This window comes from Hyaena hyaena, unplaced genomic scaffold (genome assembly GCF_003009895.1).
Source record: "Hyaena hyaena isolate Hyena2069 unplaced genomic scaffold, ASM300989v1 scaffold_269, whole genome shotgun sequence".
Classification (NCBI taxonomy): Eukaryota; Metazoa; Chordata; class Mammalia; order Carnivora; family Hyaenidae; genus Hyaena; species Hyaena hyaena.
The window spans coordinates 474,071-493,487 of NW_024080896.1; the positions used below are offsets into that span (position 1 = coordinate 474,071).

Here is a 19,417-nt window from a genome sequence, read left to right on the forward strand (position 1 = left end):
GGGATCAGTTTCTTGATTTCTCTTTCTGTTGCTTCATTATTGGTGTATAAAAATGCAACCGATTTCTGTACGTTGATTTTGTACCCTGCAACTTGGCTGAATTCTTGGATCAGTTCTAGTAGGCTTCTGGTGGAGTCTGTCGGGTTTTCTATGTAGAGTATCATGTCATCTGTGAAGAGTGAAAGTTTGACTTCCTCTTTGCCAATTCTGATGCCTTTGATTTCCTTTTGGAAAAGACACCCTAATTTCATATGGAAAGCATAATAAATTAAATTGTATTCATTGGTAACCCTACAAAGGCTTATCTATCACATTGAAATGCATTCATTTATTCCTCAAATACTCAGTGCTCTTTGTTTGATATGTTCTAGAATATGTCAGTGAGCAGAACAGACTCCCAAGAGCTGTGGAGCTTATATTCTAACAAGTTGCTGTGTTTTTAGCAGTTAAAGCAGTGCCTTGGCACTTACTGTTTATTGAATGAATGACTGTATAATAATATACTGTATGATGTACTAGGATTTTGGTACTTTCCATTTCAGTAATGAAAAGAACAACAGAGAGAAGATTAGTAAGGAATTAGAGGACTTGACAACCCAGTAAATCAACTAGAAATAACAGACACATCTGGAATGCTACTCCCCCAAAAAGGAAACACACATTTGTCTTAAGTATACCCAGGACATGGTAGTAACAGTTGCACAGCAATAAGTTGGTTAATGCTACAGAAGTGGACACTTAAAAATGGTGATAATGATCTCCAGCAACCACCCCTAAACAAACGTAGGTCTTTGAATTATGTGACAAGGAATTTAAAACAGCTGACTTTACAAATTCGGGGATCCTGGCTGTTTCAGTCAGTAGAGTAGGGTTGTTCAAGCCCCACCTTTGGTGTGAAGCCTGCTTTAAGTAAATCGTTAAAAAAATGCTCAGTGAGCTAAAAGGAAACATAAGGAAGTAAATGAAACCAGGAAAATGATGCATAAACAAAAATGTTAAGATAGTAAATTTTATGTCATGTATATTTTACCACAATTAAAAAGAATAAATAATTAAAAGAACCCAACATTGTTATTTCATTTTTTTTAAGTACAATAAGCAGTTGAGATAATTCCCAAGGCCCTCATTCAGGGTGGTTTTGCCCCCCAGAGGACATTTGGCAATGTCTGAAGACATTTTTTTTTTGTTTTCACAAGTTGGTGGGAAGATGCTATTGGCATCTGGTGGGTGGAGACCAGTGATGCTCTTAAACAGCCTACAGTGCACAGGAGAGCCCCCATACCAGTCCCCAAATTCAGTAGGGCTAAGGTTGAGAAACCCAGAAGTTGACTGGGGACCTGTTAAGAACCTGAAGAGGATCTAATAGGATTGGATTTTGTTTCTGGAAAAAAACTTGATGATACTGTAAAGCGTGGATTATCATTTGCTAGGGAGTGTATGAATTTGCTTGGGGTACCACCGTGGAATCCCACAGACTGCAGCTTAAACAGAAATTATTTTTTCACCACTTCAGAAGCTACAAATCTAAGATGAGGGTGTTGGCAAAGGTTGGATTCTAGTGAGGCCTCTTCCTGGCTTACAAACAGCTGCCTTCTTTTTGTCCTATGCATGTACTAACTCATAGTGTCTCTTCTCTTCTTTAAAAGAAAAATTTTTTTTAATGTTTATTTATTTTTGATGGAGGGGGCTGGGAGACAAAGCGTGAGCAGGGGAGGGTCAGAGAGAGAGGGAGACACAGAATCTGAAGCAGGCTCTGAACCCAGGACCATGAAATCATGACCTGAGCCAAAGTTGGACACTTAACCGACTGGGCCGCCCAGGTGCTCTATGTCTCTTCCTCTTCTAAGGACCAGTCCTACTGGATTAGGGACCTTTCCCTCATAACCTTATTTAACCTTAATTGACTCCATAAAGCCCTTTTCCCAGAGATAGTCACACTGGAAAATACAACTTTAATATGGATTTTTAGGGGGACAGAGTGGGGGACCCAATTCAGTCCATAACATTGTGTTTGCTGGGTGCCCAGCATTCATGTCTTCACATTTAAAATGCATTCAGCCTATCCCAGCAGCCTCTAAAGACAACCCATTCCAACATCAGTTTCAGATCCAAAGTCTCATCTAATTGTCCTCTAAGTGAGATAATGGGTGACACTCCAGGTACAATTCATCCTGAGGCAGAATGCCTTCCAGTCTGTGAACTTGTGGAAACTGGCAAGTTAAGTGCATCTAAAATACAGTAGTGGGACATGCATAGGGTAGGTGTTCCCATTCCAGATGAGAGAAATCAGAAAGAAGAAAGGGCTGACAGGTCCCAAGCAAATCCAAAACCCGGCAAGGCAAATGTTAGATAGCAGGGCTCAGAAATAATGCTCTGGCTCCATTCTCTGTCATGCAGGCCCACTGAGGTAGCGGCCCTGTCCCTGAGCTCAGGCAGGAACAGTCTGGCCACTTACCACAGAGGTGACCCCACCCTCTGAAACTCAGGAATAGACAGCCTTGTCCCGGGCTTACGGCGGCAGTGATAGCCCTGTTGGTTCCTTGGGGGTATATTTCTCTTTTCTTGAAGGGTGAGACATGTTTTTAGTGAGATGTTCCTGTTAGTCCTTTGAGAATCCCAGGAATTTGAAATCCTTTGTTTCATCCTGTATGTATTCCCTTTGTTTCATTCTGGCAATGTATCTGCTGGTATAATCAATCCCATCACGATTTTTGGCTTCTGCTGAAATGGCTGATTAAATCCATAGGTAATCACCTTATGGAATAGATTGATGACCACACCTTTGGTGTTCTCTCCAGAACACACCTTCTCCCTCTTTGCAATATGGATAGGCCTAGAATTTTCCAAATGTTCAGTTTCTGTTTTGCTTAATAGTTCCTTCTTTAGTTCGCTTGTTTTCTCTCACATTTTACTGTTATTAGTAAGGAGAAACCCGGCTGTACTTTCAGTACCTGGCTTATAAATCTCTTTTGCTAAATATCCAAGGTTGTCACTCAACTTCTACCTTCCATAAAGCACTAAAACAATTTAGCAAGTTTTTCTTTCTTTTTTCTTCTTTTTCTTTCTCTTTCTCTTTTCCTTTTCTCTTTCTCTTTCTCTTTTCCTTTCGTCACTTTCTAACAAGGACTGTCTTTCTTCTGGTTTCTAGTAACATGTTCCTTGTTCCCATCTGAGTCAGCACCAGAGTCACTGTTAACACCCATATTCTTGCCAATAGTCCCTTCAAGGCAATCTAAGTTTTTACTAACATTGTGCTTTAAAACTTCCAGGGCTTTTACAATTGCAACTCCAAAGCCAGTTCCACATTTTTACATTATTGTTACAGTAACACACCACTTCACAGTACCAGAATCTGTATAAGTGAATGTTTTCTAGAGAAACAGAACCAGTGGGATGTGTATATATATATTATATACACACATCTTTATATGTAAAGAATTGGGTTGGGTGAATATGAAGGCTGGCAAGTACAAAATCTGCCATATGAGTTGGCAGACTGGACACCATATGGTGCAGCTGAAGTCTGAAAGCATACTGCTGGGGAACTCTCTCCTTCTTGGAGAGGATGGCCTTTGTTATCTTCAGGCCATCAACTGATTGGGTGTGGCCCACCCAACTTACAGAGGATGATCTACTTATTCATAGTCCAGCGATCTAAATGGCAGTCTCGTCCGAATACACCTGCCAGACTAACCTACAAAATTAACCATCATAGGAGATAATGATAGTAGTCTAGATGAGAGTAAAGAAAAGATAGCAGGAATAGAGTTAAAAAAGAAATCTATGTGAGGGTGCCTGGGTGGCTTAGTTGGTTAAGCATCCAACTTCGGCTCAGGTCATGATCTCACTGCTTGTGAGTTCAAGCCCTGTGCCGGGCTCTGTGCTGACAGCCCAGAGCCTGGAGCCTGCTTCAGATTCTGTGTCTCCCTCTGTCTATGTCCATCTCCCACTTGTGCTCTCACTCTCTCTCTCAAAAATAAACATTTTTTTAAAAAAAGTTAGAAAAAATAAATCCATGTGGAAATAGGAACAGGAGTGGAGTAGAAAAAACTGTTACGGGAGAAAGTGTAAGATTCTAAGCCTCTGTGTTTGGAAAGATGATGGTACCATGAACAGAAAACTCAGAGTAGAAAACAGTAATAACAGTCTTGCTTAGAAAATAATTTTCAGTGTTGACTATGTAGAATCATCTGGGGGGATTTAATCTCCATGTTACGGCTGTCTCACATACCGATTAAATCAGAATTCCCCAGTATTTTTAACACTATTCAGGGGATTGCTATGTGCATCCAAACTTGAGAACCGCCATTGAGCAGAGAAGCAGAAACTTTTTCAAAAAAATGTTACCTCCCCAACAAAATTCTGGAGTACATGAGACCAGGTCCGTTTGGTTTGTTTCTGTTTCTAGCCGGCCTTGGACGAACGGGCACTCTGATAGCCTGCTACATCATGAAGCATTACAGGATGACAGCAGCCGAGACCATTGCTTGGGTCAGAATCTGCAGACCTGGCTCAGTGATTGGGCCTCAGCAACAGTTTTTGGTGATGTAAGTAGACAGAGAGCTTTTGTAATTCCTCAGGGAACACATGGGCCTGGAAAATGATGAGAAGTAGAATTTTTCTTAGTCTCCAGTAACAGATAGTTCAGTAGGAGAAAGTTGTTTGCATGGTCCTTCTGGAAAGCTGTATTCTGATGTTATTTAAATGCTCTAGGAAACAGTCAAGCCTCTGGTTGGAAGGTGACTATTTTCGTCAAAAGTTAAGGGGTCAGGAGAATGGAAAACACAGAGCAGCTGTCTCAAAACTCCTCTTGGCTGTTGATGACATTTCAATCAATGGGGTCAAGAATCAAGACAAGCAAGAACCTGAACTGGTAATCAAACCATCATGCTGTTGTCATTGTTTTCAGTGCTGTTGAGGACCTTATAGGGCATGGGGGAAATTGTAGCTAAAAATAATAAAGCAATTTTTGAGGGATTATTGTCACACTATTTTTTTTTATACTTATAGCCCCCTCTAGGAAATTTTTACTGAAAATAGTTAAAATAAGGTTATATGTCCATAAAATGGAAGTTTTTTTGTGTTTTGTCTTTTTTCTATATTCACTAGGCACTGGTGGCAAAAAGAGGTATGTGAAGGAAGCTCTTTTATTTTATTTTTTAATTTTAATTTTAATTTTTTTGAAGGAAGCTCTTTAGATGGCCCTAGTGACTCTTCCCTGTGTGCCCACATCCCCCACTGGGCGTTTTTTTCCATTTCATGACTGTTGATTTAGGGAACTAGTTGTTCTTAAATGGAAAAGTTTATAAAGAACCCAGAGTTTAGGGGTAGAGGTACTATATTAATTGGTGGCTGAGTGGATTGTGAAATGTTTCAAAGAATGTTTTCATGATTGGAAACCCATTATGCCTCTTCACTGTCAGTATGTTTTATAACAAGAGCGCCGTCTGGTTCTGTGTCTGTGAAAGTCAACTTTTGGTTGACTTGAAATGTGACCTGTGCTTTATTTTGAAAGCAGCCAAATATCTTAAGAGTTCGGTGGTTTATTTGTATGTGTCTGTATGCGTAAACATAGCTGATAGGCTTTACTGCCTTCCTAAGTGCACCTGAAGTCACTAGCTCAGTGTCTCTTTACTTACACAGTACAGTGATGATGATGAAATCCATGGAGTGACACAAGGTGATAGACTTCGTGCCCTGAAAAGCAGAAGACAGTCAAAAACAAACGCTATTCCCCTCACGTGAGTCTGGTTTCCTTTGTGTGGTTGATGTTACTTAATATGTACATGAGCACTTTTTCCTGTACATTTTTCTCCATAGTCTCATGCCCATTATGCCACTTTGAAATGGTTATTTACATTATTTAAAATCTAGGGGTGTTGCCCAAGAAGCTCTTGGCCACGCTTTATCTCCGTCCTCTATTGTAACCTCACTAGCCTGTATAGGTATGAAAGCTTTTTCCCTGTGGATAATCACCAGGGAACATCCTCAAACCACAGATTTACAGATTTGTCCATTGTTATTAAAATTGTGAATTTCCTTAAATTCATTGCCATATTATGGGCAGTTTGTTTGGATATGGTAGGATTTAATCAGTGATGATACTGTGGCTTAATGTCATATTATTTCAGGGCAACAATGAACTAAATTAAATGATACTTTTGTATTAATTTTTAGTTTGGGGAATTATTTTCAAGTTACAGAATAAGGTTTAGTATGGAGTTAGGAAGTTTTATAGTTACTGTGTGTATGTCCACCTGTACTTGCTTGTGTGAGTTATTAGTTGGGATTCAGTCTTATGGAACATGCAAGATTTTTGGAGAAATATTTAGAGTTAAGAAACTTGGCCATTACACTTTTTTTCTAGGATTTTCTTTTGTAGATGCTGTCATCTAGGCTGTTGGATTTCTTCCTTTTCATTGTGGGGTACCACATTTCCATTTATGTTGGTTTTTATTGTTTTTGTTTTTTGGTGATGGAGAATGGAGATAAATCATTTTGTTTATTAGTAAGTATCTTATAATATGGTAAAGCCCTAATGGCATCATAAATGTTCATGGCAGAGCAAAATAGGTGGTCTTCGTAATTAGCAGTGGTTCCTTAATGGTGTCTCCTTGTTATCGAAACTTGAATTACACCGAAGGCCTGTGTCCTCATGGGCCACTCACTGCCTTGGGAAGTTCTTAAAAGACTCAAAGAAAAGAATGGGGTTTTTCAAAAAAGGGCCGAGAGGCAGCAGTATTGATGGTAGGTATTTACTAAGCGTTCTTTGCAGCTTAGTGGTGCCTCACATAACTTAAGAAGCTTTAAGAATAGTGCGCTTTATATAATTTATTTATTTCCAAATGCCATTTTGTTTTTAATTTCCTTGTCTTCATCAAAGGCCTTAATAGTTCTTTTTACTTAGAAATCTTGTAGTCCCTCCAGATAATCATCCTGAAGAGGTAAGAGACATGGTGAAGGAAATAGGTATTGCCCCGGAGCAGTGCTCAGACTTCACTGTGCATTTGAATCTCGTGGGAGCTTGTAAAATGCATATTACGGTTATTGGGCCTGGTCTGTAATCCTGCATTTCTAGCAAGCTTCTGGGTATTGCAGGCACTGCTGGTCCAGGGACCACACTTTGAGCCACAAACTCTAGAAAATGGGTGATTTTGGGGTTGCTTTTAATTATGCCCAGGGATTTGTTTTGTTTTTACAAATCTGTAGTATTAGTTTATTTCTTAGTAGTTTCTGATGAGAAATCAAATTGGGAGTTGGGATGAGAATCCTGCTTTGTCAAAAGTGCTGGCTAGCTGATAGGTTCGTGGTAATAGAAAACCGTGAACAAAGACTAAAATTCTAAATACAGTTGGAAACCAGCAGGTGACACTAGGTATGGTTACATTTGCCTTAGTGTGTGAGGTTCCCCAGGGTGAAAGCTGAGTGAGATCAGTGATAGTTGAAGAAAAGACCAGCCTCTGCTTTACATGGTAGTTATAGAGTTACTCCCCACCTTACCCCTAAAAGAAATAAAGAACACTGGCTGGCCCTTTCCCCCGAGGCACTTAGCCTAAGTTATAAACCAAGGAAAATGGTAAAAGTTCAAAAAATAAAGCGCTAGTTCAAGATCCTTTAATTCTAATTGTAGTCCTTAAAACCGTAGAATACCCCCAAACTGTCCCCCTCCCGTACACACAATTAACAGGCTTTTAGGCTACACTTTATTTTACTTTTTTAAATGTTTATTTATTTTGAGAGAGTGAAGGAGGGGAGGGACAGAGAAAGAGAGAGAGAGAGAGAGACAGAGACAGAGAATCCGAAGCAGGTTCCATGTTCCGAGCCATCAGCACAGACCCCTACTCGTGGCCTGAATGCAGGAACCTTGAGATCATGACCTGAGCTGAAGTTGGATGCTTTAACCACTTAGCTGACTAAGCCACCCAGGTGCCCCTAGGCCACACTTTTAAAGGAAAAGACAAAATGTTAAAATACTTTTAAGCTCTTAAGTAAAAATCCTGGGAGATTTTAGATTTCCCTTCTTTCTTTACAACATTTTACCTACCCTTCCTCTGTTTTTTCAACCCTTCCTTGCTGTTAGAATCCTCTCTTTTTTGGTTGTATTTGTAGTTCTTTTGGTCCTAGAAGAAGAGGTCAGTTAGGGATTTTGTTTCCCTCCCAAATGCTTGTTGTTATTTTAGAAATAAGTCTCCTGAGAGAGAGTTTTTGAACAACAACTTGTGTTGAGAAATCTAAATTCAATCCTTGCCTCCTGATTTTGACTCCTCTATCGCTGTAGGTAACCTATCTTGCTTCGCTATTGGTACTTAGGCGAATGCAAATACTTATAAGAATGAAAGTTAGTGAAAAGTACATAAGTACTCTTGATATTTTTTAAGTTTTTTTTTTTTTAATGTTTATTTTTGAGAGAGAGAAAGAGAAAAAGCGTGAGCTGGGGAGGCATAGAGAGAGAGGAAGACACAGAATCTGAAGCAGGCTCCAGGCACCGAGCTGTCAGCACTGAGCCTGACACGTGGAGCTGGAACTCAGGAATCTTGAGATCATGACCTGAGCCGAAGTCAGATGCTTAACCAACTGAGCCACCCAGGTGCCCCAGTGCTAGTAATTCTTAAGAGCAAGTTTAGAATACACAAAATAGCATTCCAATTATTGTTTTCTATTTTACAAACAGTATTTGGGGGGGAGTTAAAATTGTTAGATATTGTAAAGTAGTCCTTTTCTCAGAGAGTCTGTCTGATCCCAGCTACCATGAAGGCAGTAAATCATGTAGCACCATGACCTTGAAGTGATCTGCAGGATGTGATGGCACGTGTATTATTGTCTGTGCTAAAATAGATTTGGTAGATTTTATAATTTCATCCATGTTGCCTGTCTTTTCTGCATCCTGATGATTTCTGCTAGGTTAGGGTTAAATGAAATGGTGCTTAAAGAATGAAGTATACTCTACCTGGGAATAAGGTGAAACTATAGATCTAATGTGCCTCAAATCCTCCTTAATAGCACAGTGTGGATGGGTGTGTGTTTCATCATTGGGAAATAATTCTTAGGCCATGAGCTTTACTAGAGGACCAGTGAAAAATCTATAATGTGGACACTTGGATATTCTGGCCATTCTGCCTTTAAGATAACTGTTAAATCAGTAACTGCAAATGAAAGTTGGGGTGGATGGATAGTTCTCTAGTGTTCCTGGACCATTTATTCTATTCTGTCTACATACTAAGCCCCTTTAATCTTAACATGTATCAGTAAGTTGTATTTTTGTGGAAAGAGTAAATGAGCTGATACGAGGTGTAACTTGCAGGGTGAGATTAGATTTTATTTTGGGTCCATCCTTAATGCAGTCTCTTGTTGCTAGATACCATATAGGGTGCCTGGCACATAGTGTTCAGTGATTCAGATGACAAGGACACCAGTAAAAATGGCCTAGTAAGCCAGACCACTTATTTATGACTTGATTCAGGCAGTAGTTCTCACAAAGCAAATGCTCAGTAGAGCCTTTTATATTTGGTCACAGTTGTGTCCAGGTGACCATTTGGAAATATAGTAGCTGGAATACCACTCTTCCAACTGAGGGTTCCTCCTTTACCGCCAAAAACTAGACTGCTGCATTAAGAAATCCTGAGCTGAAATCCCAGTTTGGCCACAGGAGGAAAAAGAATGAAGAAAACAACTAAGGAGGGGCGCCTGGGTGGCTCAGTTGGTTGAGCATCTGACTTTGGCTCAGGTCATGATCTCATGGTTTGTGGGTTCAAGCCCTGCATCAGACTCTTGTGCTGACAGCTCAGAGCCTGGAGCCTGCTTCAGATTCTGTCTCCCTCTCTGCCCCTTCCCCGGCTCGCTCGCGCTCTCTCTCTCTCTCTCTCTCTCTCCCCCTTCTCTTTCAAAAATAAACAAACATTAAAAAAAATTTTTTTAAAAACAACTAAGAAAATAGATGTGGTGTTAATACATGGGGGAAATTGCCATCATTTTGTGTTGGCCAAGGTGGGACGTGCTTCTCTAGTCCTTATATTTAGAATACGTAGTTTGCCTTAGCTCCCAGATGATCCAGTGTCTGACTCCATGGAAGTTAGAGCGGATCTGCTGCACCGTGTTCCTTTATAATTGTGCCTCCTCTGAAACATTGTTAATTATCAGGCCATATTTTCTTGTCATTGTTTGGTTAGGTTTCCCTCCTTTTTCTCTGGTTTGGTTTAGTTTTCTGTGTGTGCATGTTGTGTGCTTTTTGAAGAATTTTAGTCATGTAACTATAACTCTGATACCATATCACACAGTTATATTAACATGGGACAGTTATCCAGCTAGAGATGGGGTCTAACCTTTTGTTACCAGATACCCAATCAGCTGAAAACTGAAGGTAGCATTTTCTCCGCCAGCACAAAGTAGCAAGACTCCATCCTTGTTTCCCACCCCTTTGTATCTATCACAGGGTGTCTAAAATTCACACATGGCTTTATTTATTTATTATTTTATTTATTTTGGCTTCCCAATTTGAACATCTGTTCTTTCCCCTTCACCCCTTTCCAGATGTTCCCTAGCTGTGCTGACCTCTGCACTGTGTAGTGTTGTCATCTGGTGGATTGTTTGTGACTACATTCTTCCCATCCTGCTATTCTGTCTCGATGGTTTCAGAACACAGTAGCCGTCGGGACCCTTTGACAAATAGCTGCTGTGTAAGTGTCCCATTCCATTTCTCTACGAGGTCCCCTCTGGTGGCCATTGTGTTTCTCATGATGCATGTTTTTCTCACTATCAGCTCTCCTAGTTTTATTGGTTTGCTTCTTTTCACAGGTTCTTTCTGAAACTTCTCAATGAATGGGATGGTGGCGGGAGGAGGTCTTCCCTGATCCTTTCATATAGGGATATTAAAAATAACAGACTTAGTTTTTAAGTTGTGCTTACTCTTAACAGATTTTTTTGAAGTGACAATTTATGAAGCCACTGGAATAGTTTCTTTCCCTATCAAGAAAATTTGTGAGTTTGGGATCATTGGGGTGGTTTTCACTCAGTTTTCTCTAGTTTTCCAGAATAAACATCTTTTGCTTATACTTTTCAATGTAGCAAAAAGAATATGCCCACTGATTTTCTGCTGTTGGCAGAGATTTGCTTTTGTAGCTGTGAGGTCTAGTGAGCATTATATAGTGCTTCTCCTCTGATTCTGCCATTGCACACTGCACTCTCAGCCTGCAGCTGCTTCCCTGCAAAGTCTTCTTTCTTGAGGAAGCAGAATCTTCTCTGCTTCACTTCATATCCTCCCCTTTAGGGGCGTAGTTAGTACAGTTTTCAGAAATGATGTTCAATGGAAATAGCACAGCAGAGAAGACAGGATTCCCTTGTTCAGTCTTGTGTTTCTGCATGACTGTCTCCATGCTTACTTCCTCCCACTTTCCTCCTTTCCCAAAAGTAATCAAATTGCCTTTATTGGGTTAATAGAGCAGAATTTGTATTCTCTTGATATCTTTTACCCTTAAATGAATACCTTAACAGTGAAGAGACTGTGGCAGGAAGCTTCCCTGGGGAATACCTTGCAGTTTAGACCAAGCAGGGGAAGGAGGGTGTGTCTGTGAGACTGTGGTTTACCACCACCCTCTTATGTCTAAGCTGCGTTCTTTTTTCTCTGAAACTCTTCCTTTATTTCATATTTCAAGAATTTATTCTCTTGTTCCAACTTGGACTTGGGAGTTGTAAAAGAATATGAAAGTTCCTTCTAGGATCTCATCCAAAGTGGAATTCCATTTCAACCAACTCTCATAGTTTGTGGCTTCGTGGAGTGTCTTCAGATGGCTTAGAAAAGACTTAAAAATCCAGCAGACTCTGTTCTTTTCAAAAGTAAGGAAAGGCTGCTTAACGTGTTCCTATGTATGACATTTTCTTTACTATCTTATTAATACAAGCTTAATATTACATAGATAAATAAGCTACATTTCGTACATAGATGACCTTTTTGTTTTTTCTCCTTTATTCCTCTTAGTAAGCTTAGAGTTTTGCATATTCTGACTTGAGCATCATGCTTAGATTTATTTCTCTGAAACTATTCCACGTAGGAAAGGTGTTTCGAATAGGTGGAGTCATTGCTAATAATACTTAGGGACTTCATGACTGTATTGCTTTTCCCAGGGTAAGTAAGTGATTTCCATCAGGCAGACCCCTTTCCTTTTAATATTCTGTGTAAGATCCAGTCTTCTTTATTGTTATTATTGGTATCCGCCAATGTATTTGTAGATCCAAAGCTGAATATTGTTTATCCTGCCTGATTAATTTGGAATTTATAGAAAGAAAAGCTTTCAGCAGTAACAGTGCTGTGAACAGGTATAATCCTTATAGTTTTCTTTTGAGGTAACTACTCATGGGCCACATTGTTGGTATTCCCCTCTGTTGGCTGATGACGTACCGTGGCCTGACAGGTCATCACCTGGCAAGCCTGGAAGACCAGACCGTACCAGTGCCTCAGACGGCTGCACCACACGCTAGGATGGTTGGAAAGGTGTCTGTGAAGGTTGCAGGGCCCCATGCCCATCATTTGGAAAGCTCGTTTTGTGTCAGTGGTGGACAACCAAGTATAAACAGTGCGTAGTTGTACTGATGGATTCTTTTCTTGGAGTTGAACATTTATGTTCAAAGCATTTTGGGGTTTGAGCGGTAAGAGGCCTGGCTTGTCAATTATTTGCACTGGGAATACTGGGACTCGAGAGGGCTCGCAAAGAACGTGAACTGCAGTATGGGCAAGACTGAGTAAGAATCTGTAGAATATTACTCTGCAAAGCCATGTGATTGGTCTGATTTGCAAGGTGAGAGGTGGTAGCACATTCCCACTTACCCTGTGGTGGAGTGAAAACGTCACACGTGTTTGCCAGCTTATCCTACTATGTTGTGTGTAGGTTATCACAGGTAATACCTACGTGTAGTTGCTGGGGGTCCAGTTGATTGATGTATAACCTACAAGATATAGTAACTGCTCTGTTAATGCAAATAACTGATGATTTGAGTCTCTACTGATGTGATTAATGCCTTCCAAATTTCTGTCATGTTCTTATTTTTAAAAAATCAACAAAAATTATTTACACTAATTTTATAGAGAAATAGATATTTTGAGAGAGAGAGAGAGAGAGAGAGAGAGAGAGAGAACAACTAAGGGAGGGACAGAGAGAATCCCAAGTGGGTTCCGCACTGTTAGCGCAGAGCCTGACGCGGGGCTCAAACCCTTGAACCATGAGATCATGACCTGAGCTGAAATCAAGAGTCAATGTTTAACCCACTGAGCCACCCAGGCGCCCCGAGAAACAGATAATTATTTAAAAGATGTTTCCTGTCAGCCTAAAATTTGATTTAGTGATTTCTTTTTTCAAACAGTAAGCCTTTTAGTAGTAGTTACTTTAAGACATCAAGATTTAAATTTCGTAGGCAAGTAATATATTGGCTCTTGTTTCTATTCTCATATTAATGATTTTACAGTGTGGTCATTATCTATACTTTTGGCCGTAAGTGGCCTCAAATTATTTGAAAAGTAGGTGAGGTATTTCCAAAAAGCCAAGGGGAGTCTAGTTTTCTCTGTATAAATGGAGATTAAAAACCAGGAACCTTGCTGAGCAGGTGCAAGGCATCAGGACCACTGTGGCAGCACCACACATTGGGCCCGGGCTTCAGAAATAGCAGAAGTTTTGTCATTGTTGTGTTTATGTGTTTCTTTATGAAAAATTTTATATTCAGATCCTGTTAATAACACAGAGACTATTATATCAGTCTCCTGCCCTTCCCTCCCTATTTGACATAATCAGACTTGTAAATAAATCCTTGTTTTCAGAGGTAGAATTCATATACCTCCACGGTTGGTTAACTTCTTTGATCAAACAACTATGTCTGCATGTACCTTTTCTATTTGTTAGAATGATAAAACTTTGTGAGAAATTCTGAGTCAAGCATTGGCTCATTTACCCAGAATCCGTTTCCCTCTGAAATTGAAGACCCTTTTCACAGGCTCCACAGGCTCTGCGAAATACCCTGGGGATAAAACAAAACCGCTGAGAGCAACCTCTCCCCTCCCCCACGGTTCCCCAAACATCTCTAAACCACTGCCCCCCAGGCTTCTGCTCTGGGACGATGCCACCTATTGTGTTTTTAGTGGTGAAAAGTTGAGCATTTTACTAAATGCTGAATATGCTGTGGTTTGCGTAATATTAAGAATTTGCTTACCTTTGGGGCGCCTGGGTGGCTTAGTCGGTTAAGCGTCCGACTTTCGCTTAGGTCATGATCTCGCGGTTCGTGGGTTCGAGCCCCGCGTCGGGCTCTGTGCTGACTGCCAGCTCGGAGCCTGGAGCCTGTTTCAGTCTGTGACTCCCTCTCTCTCTGACCCTCCCCTGTTCACGCTGTCTCTCTCTCTCCTAGAAATAAATAAAAAAAAACATTAAAAAAAAAAAAAAAAAAAGAATTTGCTTACCTTTGCTACATTATGAGGACCTGGCTCTGGTTATTAACTAATATGGTGGTAACACAGGGATAGGAGGTAGGACTAACCAGTTAGTTGTAGTGGTTTCTTTTTACTCTTGTGAGTTGGGTTCTCCTAAGTTGTTACTGGCTCTCACTTTTGTTTGGACACGAGACAAAGAAGCCTATTTTTAAGGCAGTGTTTTCTTTTACAGAAAGATAAAAGTGTGTGTGCACGCAGATCAGTGTTTTAGTCATTATCTTTTGAAGAAAAGAATTGCGTATAAAATCTTTTTGATGTTTTATGTTTTCCCTATGGCCATTCAGTGAGGAATTACAAAACACCCTCTACTTTTGAGCAAGGTCCTCTATGTGGGCTTTATCTGAGGGTGTTCTTCTGACTCATGAATTTGCCTCCTGGGCAACCTACACCCATAGGCATCAGTTCCTTGAGATTATTTTCGAGTTTAATTAAATCAGGGTTTTCACAGAATTTAAACAGTTTCACTTTCATGTTAATGGTGCTTAGTGATTTAGTTAAGCAGGTTCTAATCCAGACAAAGTCAAATTTTGCTTGAACATATTTTTAAAATTTGAGATGTTATATAAAATTAGTATTGATTTGGCATTCATTACCCATACTTTCACCTCTGAAGAATGACTATTGGGTAGATCTTTCTATTCATATTCTTTAGAATTTGGGGTTTTTAAATGGCTTCTTGTTTTCATGACTAGAATTCTGAGAATCTACTTTTGGGGCACAAAGATTTGGGGCACAAATCAATCAATTTGATTTCTTCGGCGTGGGAATTGCTTAAAATGCCAGGTCGTTTGTTTTCTAAGAACAAAGTATATTCTGGTTATCTTTGTATAACCTTCATGGGGAAATGAGATGCTTTATTCAAAAGACTTTGATGTGAAAATGTGTTTCAGATTTTTTTTTTTTTTTGGCAAATGTGTTTATGGAAAATCCTATGAATTCTCAATAAAATAATTTGCACTGAAGTGCAAAAATGCCTTCCTCTTTCAAGTATTTGAAAATTGCTTCAGTGAATATAATCTTATTTTTTTCCAACCGTTTCAGAGTAATTCTTCAATCCAGTGTTCAGAGCTGTAAAACATCTGAACCTAACATTTCTGGCAGTACAGGCATTACTAAAAGAACCACCAGATCTGCTTCAAGAAAAAGCAGTTTTAAAAGGTGAGAAAAGAATCCTACTCTTCTGAAAAATTCCAAGCCTTGGTTTTCCAGTTTCATCTTCTGGAGATAGAAATGAGGAGAGGAAGACAGGAGAAAGCAAAGTCCCTGAGATGGGCAGTTAATCAAATGTGTTTGACTTGTTCATTGTATGAGAAAATCTGGGCCATTTTTAATGTAGGGTTTGTTTTGTTTTTCAGAGGTGGTTCTCAACACTGGAGAAGTGTCTCGCGGTCAGAATATGGGGAAGTTGAAAGTATTGTACTTACAAGTTCTTGAATTTCCAAAGCTTTCTGTCAGGACTCAGAGGAAATTTTTCTGTATAGCAGATACAGCATAATTGTTGGAGACTTAGCTGCAAATAAGTATGATGGTGGAATATGAGAACTCCAGTGAGTTTGGGGTCCTTTTTTACCTAGGGCCTGGCCTCTTGGCCACAGTTCACACCCATGGGGGCTCATGCTTTCACCGGGAGCCCGGCGTCTTCCCTTCCTTCATTATTACAGGCCGAGACAAGAAAATGCACATGTTCCATGACCAAATCCATTACTCACTGTTGCATTTGGATGTTTATCATGAACTAAAGGCAGACATTTCATTTCTAACACATTCCAGAAGCAGTTCCCTTTTGAGGGAAGAGCAGATAACCTACTTAACTGTCATCTTAGGAATAGAAGGAGACAAGCACTCTTTTCATGTTTATGTATTTTGCCTGGTGTTGACATGTGTGGTCCTGTGCTCATGGCCCAGCGCCTGTCTTATAATAGACCACAACTAGCCTGAAGATAGTCTGAACCAGACTTTAAAACATCCTTCCCTATTTTCCTTGCTTCTTTTTAACTTCCTGCCCTCCTATCTTTGAGGCTGTGGGATAGCTGAGTTAGTTCTCCCGGGGCGCAGGGCCCAGCAGCCTGTGTCCTAAGGGACTCACTACAAACCAGAGAGCTCTGTGGTGTGTGTGTGTGTGTGTGTGTGTGTGTGTGTGTGTGTGTGTGTGTGTGTAAGGAATTGTTCAGTTTTGCCATTTCCCCCTCTGCTGATTCTTTCATACAATTTCACTACAGACTTTAACTCACATCAGAATGTCATAGTGCCTTAGTACAAGTATTGGAGAGCACCAACTCATGACTTGGGGATTTTGAGTTTTTCATAGAAAGGTATCAGATATTCATAGTTCTTTTTACTCTCTAATTCCACTTGAGAAGAAAACAGAGAAATACTGACAAAAAGTCTTAGGTACATTATAACGTAATACCAGAACATTATTTATAACTGTGAGGAAGAGAAAATGGGCTAAAGATTTGTTGAATTTTCCCAAATGAATCAAGAGTCATGTTTTTAAAGAAAATTTAATGGCCTGGATAAATGCTCATGAAGCAATAAGTGAAAAGAGCCTCACATAAAAATTAGGAAGTATTACTCTCATTTTATCAATGCACAATATACTTTACAGAATTGTATTCCTCTACAAACGTATGTATATGTTTATACGTACATTTATATGTAGCATATAAGCTTATAAATTATACATATATTTAAGTATATATACACATACCTTTCTATGCATATATGGAAATAAGATAACAAATGCTGAAATATTAACAATTTTTCTGGTTGGTAGGATAATTAGGGGTTTTTATTTTTTTATCGGTTGCTTTTCCTCCAACTTTTTTACAATAAGTAGGAGAATGGGAGCATTTTAAATTGACACTCTCAGGTGAATTACTCTATTAAAAACTCAGATAAAAAGCCTGCTGGTGGGGATAGTTAGACATGTTTTGAATGAATATATTCTTTTTAGGTATAATCACTCAGGCTTCTGTTACAGTTTGGGTGTGTCTTGCACATTTAATTCTGCTTTCTGCTTTTCTGGATTGTGCTCTTCAGGCCACAGAGGACTAGAGTCCAGGAGCCGGGACCACGCGTGCCCAGCCATACCACGTTCCTCTGAGGGCGTGGCCACGTGGCACTTTTTCCATCTAGGTCTTGTCTAGTGATCTAAACGTGTGCTTCTCAGCAGAGGTGGTTCCTGATTGCAGTGAGCATCTGCCTGAGGTCCCTGGACCAGATGCTTTGAGGGGTTGAAAGTAGAGTTCAGACTGAATACACTTGACTGAATTTTGAAATGGCCCAAAGCAGTTTCCAGGCATGTGGAATAGTAGGGTTTTGAAAACCAAAAGTCTTCTTTTAAATTTTCAAAATGGACTTTCAGAAATTGGGAGAGGTGAAGAAATAAACCAATGAGAGAAAACTGGGTTTTGAGTTTACCCACCCCCTTCATGTAGGGTCTTCTTGGCCTCTTGTGGGGCTTCGGCCTGTGTTCACTTCACCTTACCTGAGCCACCTGCAGCTCACAAAAGAAAGGCAAATACATTACATACAGGTCCTACTTCCTGCTTCTAGGAATTCATGGAAGCTGAGGGAGCCAAGCAGTAGCCTGAAGCTTTATCCTACTGAATAGTAGTCATTTTTGGTTGGAGAGTAATGAAGGAATTAACACATTTGTGCCTAATCTGATTGAGGACAAAATAATACAAGATTGTTGAGTAATTGTAAAGTTTTGAATAGAGAACTTTGCTTTAGACAGCAATACAAGGAACTAGTATACTTTTCAGCATAAAATAAATACCTCCAAGGCACAAGGGTTGCTAGTTTACTGTTAACCCCCACCTGTGAGGCCTTCTCTTTGCAGGTTGGTGTTCTCATATCATCTGTTCTGCCATAGGAACCTGATCTTTCATTCCCATGTTCTGTTTTCTTCTTAGAGACTTCTGGGATGAAGACCTCACCTAAACTCACTTTCCACTGATTTGGCTCTTTTGATTTTTGACAGTTTACTGAAAGGCTGTACAACTTGGGAGACCTTTTCCACAAACACATTGAAAAAGCAATTATTTGGAGGCTGAAAAAATATGTGTTATTATAAATCTTTGTTGCTGGGAAGAAGTGCCACCAGGTCTCTCTCTTGGTAGATGGTCATTCCCTTCTGTATCCCTTGAACATGAGCCACACGTAAACCTACTTGGCAGCGTCAAGCTCTGCTCCGGCAGAATTACGGAGTTCAGGCCTGGAGCACTGGGGTGACTGGTGGTGGCTGGAGCACACGGACCTTGGGGGCCGAGAGGGCTCTGTGGGGCATTTCCTCATCCCTTTTGTCAAGTCTGAAGAAGTAAATCATCTCCCTCCCCCACTCCCTGTTAGAACTATAAATCCATTCTAATGTTTCTCTTTTAAGAATTATTAAATCCAGTAAAGAATTGGACTGTTTTCCAATGTTCTCTCTTAACTCTCTGATGAGCATTCTTGGAGTCTTGAAGATTTCATCACTGTGCCTCTCCTTGAGGACCTGCAGCCACCTCATCTGATGACATTCAGTTCGGTTTGTGTCTTGACACAGCTTACTATTGAGTGCATGTTTCTGGAAGCTTATGGTATTTCTTTGGAGGAAGGAGTCTTTTCTTTTTTTAAATTATAACTTCATCCATTTTGTAAGAAAATGGTCATGGACAAATGATTTTTTTTTTTTTTTAATTCCAAGTTGCATTTAGAACCGTCACTTTCTGCTCCACCTGTCAAACCAACCTAATGTTCATGGCTTTTGGGGTATTTGCACCTAATTATTCATATCATGGGGGAAGATAGTGCTCAGGGTGCTTTCCTTGGCCTCTGCAAACGAGTCTTCACAAGCCCTTCAGTTGGAAATAGCTACATTTAGGACTTCTTTGGCTTTTTAAGTTTTCTCATTTGTGACTTTTGTCATTATCTACCTATCACTGCTTCTTATCCCTTAATAGTCTC

The 19,417-nt window shown here is 40.0% G+C and overlaps 1 protein-coding gene across 14 annotated transcripts in view; it reads left to right on the top strand.

Annotated features, from left to right (window-relative positions):
- CDC14B (cell division cycle 14B) overlaps positions 1-19,417 on the top strand; it is a 112,592-nt gene that overhangs the window by 88,404 nt on the left and 4,771 nt on the right. For 6 of the 14 annotated variants that reach the window (XM_039245668.1, XM_039245673.1, XM_039245678.1 and 3 more), the window contains 4 exons: positions 4,409-4,547; positions 4,714-4,873; positions 5,644-5,741; positions 15,506-15,622. In XM_039245668.1, the coding sequence (XP_039101599.1) occupies positions 4,409-4,547; positions 4,714-4,873; positions 5,644-5,741; positions 15,506-15,622 (514 nt within the window). Of the gene's footprint in view, positions 1-4,408; positions 4,548-4,713; positions 4,874-5,643; positions 5,742-10,527; positions 10,674-12,404; positions 13,010-15,505; positions 15,623-15,819; positions 16,567-19,417 lie in introns of those variants that run through there. The other 8 variants (XM_039245674.1, XM_039245681.1, XM_039245675.1 and 5 more) reach the window with 5 other exon arrangements.